Here is a 13,988-nt window from a genome sequence, read left to right on the forward strand (position 1 = left end):
CAACCGAGACGGTGTTCTAAAGCATATTTTGACTTGGGGAACTGAAGGAACTGAAAGAACGAATCAAACGAACGATTTATGAAGGTGAAGGGAACTGAAAGAACTGATTCCCGGAATAGAATCATTTGGCCCATGCCTACTCCCTCACCATCTCATGCACCCTCTCTCTCCCCCTCTCTCTGTCTGTTTGTCTCTCTCTCTGTCTCTCACTTTCTCCTCCCCTCCTCGTCTGTCCAGTTAGCTCTCTCTGTCTCTCCCCCTCCTGTTCCTCTTGCCTCTCTGTGTTTCCATGAGGTTACACAAACATAAAGCCGATGGTCTAAAGCAGGACTGTGGCTTTGTGTGCTGACCTAGGCTTCAGGGAACATAGGCTTTGATGAACATGCCGCTAAACAAACATCATGGCCCCCACAACTCACATACACACACACACAGACCCCACCAGTCAGCCCACTGGAGGCACACCTGTGCCTTTGTTTTGTGTAAACCAGAGAGGAGGTGCATGGAATGCTTTATAGAGATGCACAGGGAACACTTTATAGAGATGCACAGGGGATGCTTTATAGAGATGCACAGGGAACACTTTATAGAGATGCACAGGGGATGCTTTAGTCAAAAGCCAAAGTCTGCTTTATTGTCAATTTCTTCACATGCCAAGACATATAAAGAGATCGAAATCTCACTATCCCACGGTGGAGACAAGACATAATTTTACCAATTAAGTCCACAGACAAACATAACATTCAAGTAAACAATAAAAAGTAAATAAGAAGGCACATACAATAAATAAATAAGAGCAGCAAAATTGGGTTGAAATTGTGCATAGACAGTCAATATACTAGTGCAAAGTCAGGCCAATAAATGGCTGAGGTAGTTCTGTTTGACCTAAGTAAGCAAGTGGCATAGTGGTGCAAGTTATGTAAGAGCAGCAGAAGTTTGTTGTGTTTTCAGGACAACAGGACAACAACAACCAAGTTGCAAAGTGTACAAGTGGAGTAGTGCATCTCTATAAAGCGTCCCCTGTGCATCTCTATAAAGCGTCCCCTGTGCATCTCTATAAAGCATCCCCTGTGCATCTCTATAAAGTGTTCCCTGTGCATCTCTATAAACACTTTACAGGGAACACTTTATAGAGATGCACAGGGGACGCTTTATAGAGCTGCACAGGGAACGCTTTATAGAGCTGCACAGGGAACACTTTATAGAGATGCACAGGGACATAAAAAATATGCTGAATTATTCAATTATATGTTGAAATTTTCGTGAACTGCCATGCAAACTTGAAAAAATGTTGATGCCTGTTTTGTTCACGCGTCATATTTAAATAAGATTTCATTCATATCTCAAGAGCTGTCAAACATTACCTCATCATCAGGGTGAACAAGTGGGAATCCATCCTGGTCATATGATATTTTAAGGCTTTGGTATTTTTAAATATTCTCTGCAATTTGTGTGTAACAATGGTCTGTTTATTCTAGCCTATGAGGTGCTACTTCGCCGCATCATCAGTAACTGACGTCTCTTAAAAGCGATGTGTGAGTGAGCAGAACATCTCATATCTGTCTCTCCTTGATTCCTCCAACCTCCTTACATTCCTTCCGCGTTTCCTTCACAAATTTAATTAGAAAGAGGGGTTAGGACGGAAGGATAGGAAGGAAGGGAGGATTGACAAATAGAGGGATGATATGCACCCATCCAGATGTACAAGGGACGCTTTGTAAAGATGCACAGGGGACGTTTCCAGAGTGAGTTATCTGTGCCCCCCTCTCTCCGGGTTTAGTTTCCAGAGGGAGTTATCTCTGCCCTCTCTCTCTGGGTTTAGTTTCCAGAGTGAGTTATCTGTGCCCCATCTCTGGGTTTAGTTTCCAGCTCTCTGAGTTCAGTTTCCAAGGTGAGTTATCTCTGCCCTCTCTCTCTGGGTTTAGTTTCCAGAGTGTTATCTCTGCCTTCTCTCTCTGGGTTTAGTTTCCAGAGGGAGTTATCTCTGCCCTCTCTCTAGGTTTAGTTTCCAGAGGGAGTTATCTCTGCCCCCTCTCTGGGTTTAGTTTCCAGAGTGAGTTATCTGTGCCCTCTCTCTGGGTTAAAGTGAGTTATCTCTGCCCTCTCTCTCTGAGTTCAGTTTCCAGAGTGAGTTATCTGTGCACCTATCTCTGGGTTTAGTTTCCAGAGGGAGTCATCTCTGCCCTCTTTCTCTGGGTTTAGTTTCCAGGTTGAGTTATCTGTGCCCCATCTCTGGGTTTAGTTTCCAGCTCTCTGGGTTTAGTTTCCAGAGTGAGTTATCTCTGCCCCCTCACTGGGTTTAGTTTCCAGAGTGAGTTATCTCTGCCCTCTCTCTGGGTTAAAGTGAGTTATCTCTGCCCTCTCTCTAAGTTCAGTTTCCAGAGTGAGTTATCTCTGCCCTCTCCCTCTGGGTTTAGTTTCCACCTCTCTGGGTTTAGTTTCCAGAGTGAGTTATCTGTGCCCTCTCTCTGGGTTAAAGTGAGTTATCTCTGCCCTCTCTCTGGGTTCAGTTTCCAGAGTGAGTTATCTCTGCCCTCTCCCTCTGGGTTTAGTTTCCACCACTCTGGGTTTAGTTTCCAGAGTGAGTTATCTGTGCCCTCTCTCTGGGTTAAAGTGAGTTATCTCTGCCCTCTCTCTGGGTTCAGTTTCCAGAGTGAGTTATCTCTGCCCTCTCCCTCTGGGTTTAGTTTCCACCTCTCTGGGTTTAGTTTCCAGAGTGAGTTATCTGTGCCCTCTCCCTCTGGGTTCAGTTTCCAGAGTTAGTTATCTCTGCCCTCTCCCTCTGGGTTTAGTTTCCAGCTGTCTGGGTTTAGTTTCCAGAGTGAGTTATCTGTGCCCTCTCTCTGGGTTAAAGTGAGTTATCTCTGCCCTCTCTCTCTGGGTTTAGTTTCCAGAGTGAGTTATCTCTGCCCTCTCTCTCTGGGTTTAGTTTCCAGAGTGAGTTATCTCTGCCCTCTCTCTCTGGGTTTAGTTTCCAGAGTGAGTTATCTCTGCCCTCTCTCTCTGGGTTTAGTTTCCAGAGTGTTATCTCTGCCCTCTCTCTCTGGGTTTAGTTTCCAGAGTGTTATCTCTGCCCTCTCCCTCTGGGTTCAGTTTCCAGAGTTAGTTATCTCTGCCCTCTCTCTCTGGGTTAAAGTGAGTTATCTCTGCCCTCTCCCTCTGGGTTTAGTTTCCAGAGTGTTATCTCTGCCCCCCATTCGCTCGTTCTGCCAGGGAATGTGTCCACTCGGCACTCCAGTGGGGTTTGGGTGCGTAAGCAGGCGCTCAGCAGTGCGGGGTTCCAGGGCTGCAGCTGTGAAACATTAGTTCTCCGAAACTGCTCTCTGCTGAAGGAACGAATCAGATTCACTTCAGATGAGACCCACGAGGACGATAAAGGATCGTAAAAAAAATCAGAGAAAACCTCAGGTCTGGAAAATCTGAACAACTCTCCCCAACAAGTGAGCGAGTGGGGAGTGGAAGACAAGAGAGGAGAAGCGTAGAAAAGAAAGAGGGGGAGGCGGGTCACAAAAGGGCCACTGTGCATCTCGTACACCTCTCACACACACACACACACACACACCCACCTTATGCACTCCTCACACACACATACACCTTATGCACTCACACGCACATTATGCACTCCACACACACACACCTACATACCCCTCACACACACAATAAAAGATGAAGGATGAGTGTTTGGATCCTAGTGCTGTTTTTTCCCCCTACTTTCAGTGAAGTGTTGTTTTCAGACAGTATGGTGTGTGTTGTGTGTTAAAAATGATTTGTTTGCCCCCTGCAGAGCCAGCAGTAGATGTGTGGACTGTGGTGTGTGTGTGATAATAATGATTTGTTCGCCCCCTGCAGAGGCAGCAGTAGATGTGTGGGCTGTGGTGTGTGTGTGTGTGTGTGTTAATAATGATTTGTTCGCCTCCTGCAGAGGCAGCAGTAGATGTGTGGGCTGTGGTGTGTGTGTGTGATAATAATGATTTGTTCGCCTCCTGCAGAGGCAGCAGTAGATGTGTGGGCTGTGGTGTGTGTGTGTTAATAATGATTTGTTTGCCCCCTGCAGAGGCAGCAGTAGATGTGTGGGCTGTGGTGTGTCCAGCATGAAGAGAGCGGGGCGGCCGGCCGTCTCTAAGGCTCCCGCCACCAGCCCTGCCGCCAAAGGCCCTGCTAAGTCTTCCAGCTCCACTGCTGCTGCTGCTGCTCCTGCTGCCACGGCTACTCTGGACAAGGTGCTCAGTCCTCCCTCACTCACTCACACACACACACTCACTCACTCACACACACACACTCACACACTCACCAGTGTTTCCCCTAGAAAATTTTCCAGCAGCGGTGCTGTTGATCGTAGGAAGCCACCACCCCCCCACAAAAAAAAGAAAATTTTGAAAAATGACTCCTTAAATGGTGACTTCTGGTGGATTTTGTGAAAGAAATGGACAGATTGAGTTACAAATTATGACAACCATCAACACAAGCATTTACAAAGCATGATTATTGCAGTACTTGAACAGGATTATTCATGTTTTTCTTTCACCTTTTTCCTTTACATTATTAGTAATTAGCCACTGTACAACTGTACACTGTAGGCCACTGTACAAACTATTACTACTTAGAATATACAGCGCTGTGCATCAGTTAAGACCTTTATTTATATAATAACATTTATTTATTAACGATACATGATGCATTAAAAAATAATTGATGTCCTATTTTTTTTTTTTTAATTAAGGCATTAAGACAAAAGGCAAAAGATGTTTTTTATTCCTCCCATTAGTCAATTTCAGCATGGGTGTCTTAACTTTTGCACAGCACTGTATAAACTATAAGACTTCTCTTTCATGTCATTACACTGTATTGGTGCTGTGCAAGTCGAATTGAGTGCCTGTCACTTTAATGCCGTGACGGCCAGTGAGGCTTGCTTGATTCTCACGGTTTTAAGCTAACTTAGTAGCGTTGTTGTGCATGGTGCATAAGAATATGTGGATGAAATGAATTATGTTTTCCATGTCATTTGGTAAAATAAATGCTCAAAAACTTGATGAAAATCAATCTTGGATTATAGGAGATAAGTGTCTTGTATCATTTCTATAATTTTGGTGAGCTCTACAGGAATTACAAACTATCTCCAGATGTAAATGGTTGCGTATCCTATTACTCAAATTCAATTAAACCCACCAATAGGCTAGCTAGACCTTAGTTTCACAGCCTAGGTATGTTAGCAACACAGGGCTTGAAAGCATTGCCTGTATCACAAACAAAAACGAAACACTGCGTGGAAATTATCAGGAAATAGGCTACTGAAGGTAGGGGCGAGCTATCTCGCTGGCGTGTTTAATTTAACCTTAAACATAAACACAAAAAAGCATGATCTCCTGTGGAATACCTGACTGCGCCTTCAACGTTAGCCTACTATTATTTGTTGACATCAAACCTGAACGAACGGCAGCTGTTCCTGAAGTTCACTTGCATGTTTTTTTTTTTTTTTTTAATTAGCCAACTTTTTTTGCAGTGGCGCTTGAATTCCAGGAGCGGCGCTGCGCCGCTGATGAATACATTGTAGGGGAAACACTGCTCACTCACTCACACACTCACGCACGCACAAACACACACACACGTACACACACACACACACACACACACACACACGGCTGGACAACCACTCCCAAGCTATGGTCAGAATGATCACTTATGAACTCAATAATGAGTGAGCGAGCGAGCAAAGGGAACAGGTGTAAAATGTGAACACATTGTGTTAGGCAGGTGCAGGTGAGAAGATGCAGGGTAAAGCACTAAAGCACCTAGGCATTTATAGCGACTGTTGCAAAAAGCTGACCTTAACTACCTGGTTATAATATCAACCTCTCAACCACTGTCTGCTAACTCTGCATAATCATCAAGCATCAAACCCTCACAGTGAACAAGGCTTCATCAGTCACAGCATGGACACGTGGGAAGTAGCTACTCTTTCCCTATAGAAAGAACTGGGGAAGGGTTTGTGACGCTGCCAAAAATCTATAAACCCCCAAAAATAATTTTGCCAACACAGTCTAGTGTACTGTATGCAAAGTGTGTGAGGGATGTACGGTAGCTTTTCCAGTTGTTGTTGGGGTATGCTTACGTTGTGTGTTGTGTGTTGTTGTCCAGGCGAAGAGTCCTGATGATCTGTCGGCACCCATGGCAGGGGGTGCTCCAGCAGCTAACGGCACCGTTGCCAAGGTGAAGAAGAGCAGCGGTGCTCTCCCGGCCGCATCAGGGAGCAACGCCGAGAACAAGGCCAAAGCCCAACCCGGTACACACACACACACACACTAGATACATTTTCACACCAGGTACATTTCATTCTGTGTGAATGTTGCAGAGTTGTTCCATCAGGTTGTGTTAGCAGGAGTGTGTTAACTCCATCAGGTTGTGTTAGCAGGAGTGTGTTAACTCCATCAGGTTGTGTTTGCAGGAGTGTGTGTTTGCAGGAGTGTGTGTTTGCAGGAGTGTGTGTTTGCAGGAGTGTGTGCAGGAGTGTGTGTGTGCAGGAGTGTGTTAACTCCATCAGGTTGTGTTTGCAGGAGTGTGTGTGTGCAGGAGTGTGTTAACTCCATCAGGTTGTGTTTGCAGGAGTGTGTGTTTGCAGGAGTGTGTGTGTTTGCAGGAGTGTGTGTGCAGGAGTGTGTTAACTCAGTCTTGGTGGTTCTCTCCTCCTCAGGTTCTTCCCGACGGGCCTCCTCCTCCGCCTCCAAGGAGCCCGGCTCGACCCGGGAGCGGCTGCGGACCTCACGCGCCGCTGCAGGGAAGAAGACGGGCTCGGGTGGGCCGGATGGGGCCCAGCCCAAGCGCTCGCGGGCCCAGACCCTAGCGACGGACGCAGAGGGCCGCATGAGCAAGTCCAAGTCGGACGGTCAGCTGAGCGAGCGATCGGCGCTGGAGACGCGTGTGAAGGACCTCCTGGGCGTGGCCCGGGGGAAGGACGTGGAGATCCTGCAGCTGCGGAGTGAGCTGAAGGAGCTGCGTCTGCAGCTGGGCCTCCCCGAGGAGGAGGAGGAGGAAGAGGAGGAGGAGCAGGAGGAGGAGACTACGCCGACGCCGCAGCAGCAGAGGGAGGCGCAGGCCGCCATCAGCGCCGCCGACGTGGAGTCCACGCTGCTCCTCTTGCAAGAGCAGAACCGAGCCATCCGGAGCGAACTCAACCTGCTGAAGAGCGAGAACCGCATGCTGAAGGACCGACTCAACGCCCTGGGGTTCTCCTTGGAGCAACGCCTGGACGGCGGAGGGGGCAGCACGGGCAGCAGGGTCCCCTCGGTCGACGCTCTCGGCTTCACGCTGGACGGCGCCGACAAGCTGTTCCACTACCCCTCCCTCAGCCCTGACCCCGCCTCCTCGGGCAGTGGCGGTGCCGGATTGGCCTCTTCTGCGGAAGGCTCCGCCCCGGGCTCCATGGAGGACCTGCTAACAGGCCAACAGCGAAGCGGCTCCGTGGACAACCTGGACAGCGAGTCCAGCGAGGTCTCAGAACCATCCCATATAATACCACCCTACACAGCATTCTATCTCAAAACCACCCTACACAGCATTCTATACCAGAACCATCCTACACAGCATTCTATCTCAAAACCACCCTACACAGCATTCTATACCAGAACCATCCTATATAACACATCCTTTTTATACAGTCTATGAACATCATCTCCACACAACATTCTATCTCAAAACCATCCCATATAATACCACCAAAGCCATTCTATAGAAACCATTCTATATAACACAACAGCGTTCCATACCATCACCACTACCCCAAACAACATTCAGACCAATCCCATACCCCCCCAAATCAGTATCCTAATAGGAAAATATCAACTTTTATCAACAGCTTTGGGAAATTGCACTAAAAGTGTGTGTGTGTGTGGTAGGTGTATCAGGGGGTCACGTCCAGTGATGATGCCCTGGATGCGCCATCAGGCTCGTCGTCGTCCTCTGAGTCGGAGGGTGCCTCGGGGCCGGAACGCTCGCGGAAGGGCAGTAGTGGCGGCAGCGAGGTGTCCGTGGCCTGCCTGACGGAGCGCATCCACCAGATGGAAGAGAACCAGCACAGCACCTCCGAGGAGCTACAGGCCACCCTGCAGGAGCTCGCCGACCTGCAGCAGATCACGCAGGAGCTCAACGGAGAGAACGAGCGCCTCGGCGAGGAGAAGGTGGGCCACCGCAGAGTGCAGGAAGGTCATTGTGCAGGAAGTTCCCATGGGGTTAGCCTTTTTGCTACCACGCTGCAAGTTCACAGGTTCAAGTCCCGTCCAGTGTGGAGCTGAACTGCACAGTCAACACAGCTTTACCCCACAAAATACAGGGCACAGAAGAACTATAGAATAGTTAATACAGGGCTATAACACAGGAGAACTACAGAATACACTGTAGTTAAATACAGGACAATAACACAGAAGAACTACAGAATAGTTAAATACAGGACAATAACACAAGAGAACTACAGAATAGTTAAATACAGGACAATAACACAGGAGAACTACAGAATAGTTAAATACAGGACAATAACACAGAAGAACTACAGAATAGTTAAATACAGGACAATAACACAGGAGAACTACAGAGGTACACCCTCTGGGGGTACATGGGGTACACCCATCTGACATGTTCAGTCCCATACCAATACCTGAGCTTTGGGTATTGACCAATGCCAAGTTCTTATTGAATACTAGTTTATCTGTGTGTTAGGTATGTATGTTATGGTGTGTGTGTGTGTGCACTCCTACGTCCCCTAAAGGCTGCTGTGTGTCTCCTGGTCTAGGTGTGTGTGTGTGTGTGCACTCCTGCGTCCCCTAAAGGCTGCTGTGTGTCTCCTGGTCTAGGTGTGTGTGTGTGTGTGTGTGTGTGTGCACTCCTGCGTCCCCTAAAGGCTGCTGTGTGTCTGCTGGTCTAGGTGTGTGTGTGCACTCCTACGTCCCCTAAAGGCTGCTGTGTGTCTCCTGGTCTAGGTGTGTGTGCGTGTGTGTGTGTGTGTGTGTGCACTCCTGCGTCCCCTAAAGGCTGCTGTGTGTCTCCTGGTCTAGGTGTGTGTGTGTGTGTGTGTGTGTGCGTGTGTGTGTGTGTGTGTGTGTGTGTGTGCACTCCTGCGTCCCCTAAAGGCTGCTGTGTGTCTCATGGTCTAGGTGTGTGTGTGCACTCCTACGTCCCCTAAAGGCTGCTGTGTGTCTCCTGGTCTAGGTGTGTGTGTGTGCACTCCTGCGTCCCCTAAAGGCTGCTGTGTGTCTCCTGGTCTAGGTGTGTGTGTGTGTGTGCACTCCTGCGTCCCCTAAAGGCTGCTGTGTGTCTCCTGGTCTAGGTGTGTGTGTGTGTGTGTGTGTGCGCACTCCTGCATCCCCTAAAGGCTGCTGTGTGTCTCCTGGTATAGGTGTGTGTGTGTGTGTGTGTGTGTGTGTGTGTGTGTGTGTGTGCGCACTCCTGCGTCCCCTAAAGGCTGCTGTGTGTCTTTCTTGAATTTCCCCTGGGGATCAATAAAGTATCTATCTATCTATCTATCTATCTCCTGGTCTAGGTGTGTGTGTGTGTGTGTGTGTGTGTGTGTGTGTGTGTGCGCACTCCTGCGTCCCCTAAAGGCTGCTGTGTGTCTTTCTTGAATTTCCCCTGGGGATCAATAAAGTATCTATCTATCTATCTATCTATCTATCTATCTCCTGGTCTAGGTGTGTGTGTGTGTGTGTGTGTGTGTGTGTGTGTGTGTGTGTGTGCGCGCACTCCTGCATCCCCTAAAGGCTGCTGTGTGTCTCCTGGTCTAGGTGTGTGTGTGTGTGTGTGCACTCCTGCGTCCCCTAAAGGCTGCTGTGTGTCTCCTGGTCTAGGTGTGTGTGTGTGTGTGTGTGCACTCCTGCGTCCCCTAAAGGCTGTTGTGTGTCTCTTGGTCTAGGTGTGTGTGTGTGTGTGTGCACTCCTGCGTCCCCTAAAGGCTGCTGTGTGTCTCCTGGTCTAGGTGTGTGTGTGTGTGTGCGCACTCCTGCGTCCCCTAAAGGCTGCTGTGTGTCTTTCTTGAATTTCCCCTGGGGATCAATAAAGTATCTATCTATCTCCTGGTCTAGGTGTGTGTGTGTGTGTGTGCGCACTCCTGCGTCCCCTAAAGGCTGCTGTGTGTCTCCTGGTCTAGGTGTGTGTGCACTCCTGCGTCCCCTAAAGGCTGCTGTGTGTCTCCTGGTCTAGGTGCTGCTGATGGACTCGTTGTGCCAGCAGAGTGATAAGCTGGAGTCATGCGGCCGTCAGATTGAGTACCTGCGCTCCCTGCTGGACGAGCACTGCGTGGTGTACTCGGTGGACGAGGACATCAAGAGCGGGCGCTACATGGAGCTGGAGCAGCGGTACGTGGAGAACGCGGAGAACGCCCGCTTCGAGCGCGAGCAGCTGCTCGGCGTGCAGCAGCACCTCAGCAACACGCTCAAGATGGCCGAACAGGACAACGCAGAGGCCCAGGGCGTTATACAGGTGAGCTTACGCTAGTACTGACATCAGGTCAGTTGGTCAGTTAGTTACTGACAACTCATGATTTAGAACTCAAAACATCCTGCACGGGAGCTCACGCTAGCACTAACAGCAGGTCAGTTAGTTACTGACAACTCATGATTTAGAACAGGGGTTTTCAACCAGTGGTCCATGAGGACTTTGCTAGCGGTCCGTGATCATGGATTCAGTAATGTAGTTTCAATGTGGGAATTAGTATTTTTAGTGCTGGTCCTGGGGTTGAGTAATTAGTCAGAATGGTGGTCCCTAGTCGACAATCAGTTGAAAACCTCACCTGTAGGATGCTTTAAGTTCTAAATCAGGGGTTATCACTGACGCCATCATGCAGTCGCTCAAACAGGTCAGTTAAGTACATATAACTCCTACAGAGGCATAGGTGTATAATTATGCATAATTTGTTATATCAGTGGGGCAGCCGTGGCCTACTGGTTAGCGCTTTGGACTTGTAACCGGAACCGCTGTAGCAGGCAGCCCACTGCGTCGGGATTAGTGTGTGCTTCACCTCACTGAGTGTTTACTGTGTGCTGAGTGTGTTTCACTAATTCACGGATTAGAATGAATGCAGAGACCAAATTTCCCTCACGGGATCAAAAGAGTATATACCGGTATACATATCTCAAGAGGAGCAGGTTGCGATGATTTTAAAACAGCCAAATGGAGCATTGGCTTTTTCTTTGTCGTAGTAGCAATAATGGAATGGCGTTGGGAGTTTAGTTTCAAGAGGGTTTGAACAAAGGACCGGAACTATCCTTATTACTTACAGACAACACTTTGTGTGTGTGTGTATACCCTGTATGTGTGCGTGTGTGTGTGTGTGTGTGTGTGTGTGTACGTACGTGTATGTAAATGTGTACATGAACGTATGCGTATACACTGTGTGTGTTTGCAGGCCCTGAAGGAGCGTAACCACCACATGGAGCGGGTGGTGGAGCAGGAGCGGGAGGGGCGTGTTGCCATGGCGGCGGCGCTGGAGGAGTGTAAGGTGGCGGTGAGCGGCGAGCAGGCGGAGCTGAGCCGCTGCCGCACGCAGCTGGAGCAAGAGCGGCAGAAGGTGGCCGAGCTCTACTCCCTCCACAGCAACGGAGACCGCAGCCACATCCACCAGCTGCTGGAGAACGCCCGCCTAGACAAGGAGCAGGCTCAGCGCCGAGCCGGCACGCTGCAAGACCAGCTCACACACACACGCACGGAAGTCAGCCGCCTGCAGGACACACTCAACAAGGTAGTGCTACACACACACACACACACGTGCACCCAAACACGTGTACAGACACGCATCCACACACAGACACCTGCAAGACACACTCAACAAGGTAGTGCTACACACACACACACACACATCCAAACACACGCACAGAAGTCAGCCGCCTGCAGGACACACTCAACAAGGTAGTGCTACACACACACACACGCACCCAAACACGTGTACAGACACGCACCCACACACAGACACCTGCAAGACACACTCAACAAGGTAGTGCTACACACACGCACAGATACGCACACACACACAGACACCTGCAGGACACACTCAACAAGGTAGTGCTACTACTTGTACAACCATGCAAATGTAATTCGAGCTACAACCAAAGGCTGCTTCTGGACACATACACATACACATGTGAGGTTAGCGGTTAGCGTCTCCCTTGTGCTGTATGTATGTGAGGTTAGCAATTAGCGTCTCTTGTCTCTTCAGTGCTGTGTGTATGTGAGGTTAGCGATTAGCGTCTCTTCAGTGCTGTGTGTATGTAAGGTTAGCAGTTAACGTCTCTTCAGTGCTGTGTGTATGTGAGGTTAGTGATTAGCGTCTCTTCAGTGCTGTGTGTATGTGAGGTTAGCAGTTAGCGTCTCTTCAGTGATGTGTGTATGTGAGGTTAGCGGTTAGCGTCTCTTCAGTGCTGTGTGTATGTGAGGTTAGCGTCTCTTCAGTGCTGTGTGTATGTGAGGTTAGCGGTTAGCGACTCTTCAGTGCTGTGTGTATGTGAGGTTAGCGGTTAGCGTCTCTTCAGTGCTGTGTGTATGTAAGGTTAGCGGTTAGCGTCTCTTCAGTGCTGTGTGTATGTGAGGTTAGCAGTTAGCGTCTCTCCAGTGCTGTGTGTATGTGAGGTTAGCAGTTAGCGTCTCTCCAGTGCTGTGTGTATGTGAGGTTAGCGGTTAGCGTCTCTTCAGTGCTGTGTGTATGTGAGGTTAGCGTCTCTTCAGTGCTGTGTATGTGAGGTTAGCAGTTAGCATCTCTTCAGTGCTGTGTGTATGTGAGGTTAGCAGTTAGCGTCTCTCCAGTGCTGTGTGAATGTGAGGTTAGCGGTTAGCGTCTCTTCAGTGCTGTGTGTATGTGAGGTTAGCGGTTAGCGTCTCTTCAGTGCTGTGTGTATGTGAGGTTAGCGGTTAGCGTCTCTTCAGTGCTGTGTGTATGTGAGGTTAGCGTCTCTTCAGTGCTGTGTGTATGTGAGGTTAGCGGTTAGCGTCTCTTCAGTGCTGTGTGTATGTGAGGTTAGCGGTTAGCGTCTCCCCTCACCTGGCTTGTTTCCCTGCAGCTGGATGGCGAGTACCGTGAGTTCCAGGGCCAGGTGCAGCAGGAGCTGTCGGAGCAGAAGCGGGCGCTGGAACTGCAGAGGGGCGTTCTGCAGGAGCGCGACGCCCAGATCAGCGACATGAAGGACACCATCTTTGAGTTGGAGGACGAGGTGGAGCAGCACCGCGCCGTCAAGCTCCACGACAACCTCATCATTTCCGAGCTCGAGAGTAAGACGCCTCACCGTGTGTGTGTGTGTGTGTGTGTGTGTGTGTTGCACAGGCCGGATTGGACAGATCCTGTTGCAGTGCCACTCCGTCGTTACTGGTGACTTTGGGTCCATCTGACTGAGGAATCTGTGTGTGTGTGTGTGTGTGTGTGTGTGTGTGTGTGTGTTTCCTTACTTCTTACATGTAACTTCTACCACTATATAAATATCTCTACCCTTGTGTCTGTGTGTGTGTATGCGTGTGTTTTGTGTCTGCGTGTCTTTGTGGTCGTGTGTGTCCCTCTACAGACTCTGTAAAGAAGCTGCAGGACCAGAAGCACCTCATGGAGCGAGAGATTAAGATCCTTCACCGTCGCCTGAGAGTGAGAAGGATACACACACACACATCATCAAATCTTAAAGACAAACCACACATGCCACAAACCGCACATGTACAGCTTGTTGCCCAACGCCCACTAACAGTATGTGTGTGTGTGTGTGTGCGTGTGTGTGTGTGTTCAGGAGGAGTCTGCTGAGTGGCGGCAGTTCCAGGCAGACCTGCAGACTGCGGTGGTCATCGCTAATGACATCAAGTCGGAGGCGCAGGAAGAGATCGGGGATCTACGCCGCCGCCTGCAGGAGGCACTGGAGAAGAACGACAAACTCGGCAAAGAGCTTGAGGAGGTCAAAAACCGCAAGTATGTACGGGGAAGCGCGCGCACACACACACACACATCATCATGTGTGTGAACAGACAATTTTGAGGCTTGT

General features: G+C 49.3%; 2 protein-coding genes across 6 annotated transcripts in view; both read left to right on the forward strand.

The window, feature by feature from the left end:
* The window catches only part of LOC121714945 (tripartite motif-containing protein 16-like), a 1,397,702-nt gene that overhangs the window by 279,183 nt on the left and 1,104,531 nt on the right, over positions 1 to 13,988 (forward strand). The gene's annotated exons all lie outside the window — the stretch shown is intronic.
* The window catches only part of specc1la (sperm antigen with calponin homology and coiled-coil domains 1-like a), a 36,273-nt gene that overhangs the window by 3,458 nt on the left and 18,827 nt on the right, over positions 1 to 13,988 (forward strand). For 2 of the 4 annotated variants that reach the window (XM_042100167.1, XM_042100168.1), the window contains exons 2-10: positions 4,055 to 4,220; positions 6,136 to 6,280; positions 6,689 to 7,485; positions 7,890 to 8,171; positions 10,183 to 10,461; positions 11,387 to 11,719; positions 13,032 to 13,239; positions 13,527 to 13,600; positions 13,740 to 13,915. In XM_042100167.1, the coding sequence (XP_041956101.1) occupies positions 4,092 to 4,220; positions 6,136 to 6,280; positions 6,689 to 7,485; positions 7,890 to 8,171; positions 10,183 to 10,461; positions 11,387 to 11,719; positions 13,032 to 13,239; positions 13,527 to 13,600; positions 13,740 to 13,915 (2,423 nt within the window). In that variant the 5' untranslated portion in view covers positions 4,055 to 4,091. Of the gene's footprint in view, positions 1 to 4,054; positions 4,221 to 6,135; positions 6,281 to 6,688; positions 7,486 to 7,889; positions 8,172 to 10,182; positions 10,462 to 11,386; positions 11,720 to 11,852; positions 11,887 to 12,020; positions 12,037 to 13,031; positions 13,240 to 13,526; positions 13,601 to 13,739; positions 13,916 to 13,988 lie in introns of those variants that run through there. The other 2 variants (XM_042100169.1, XM_042100170.1) reach the window with 2 other exon arrangements.

This window comes from Alosa sapidissima, chromosome 8, assembly GCF_018492685.1.
Source record: "Alosa sapidissima isolate fAloSap1 chromosome 8, fAloSap1.pri, whole genome shotgun sequence".
Lineage (NCBI taxonomy): Eukaryota > Metazoa > Chordata > Actinopteri > Clupeiformes > Clupeidae > Alosa > Alosa sapidissima.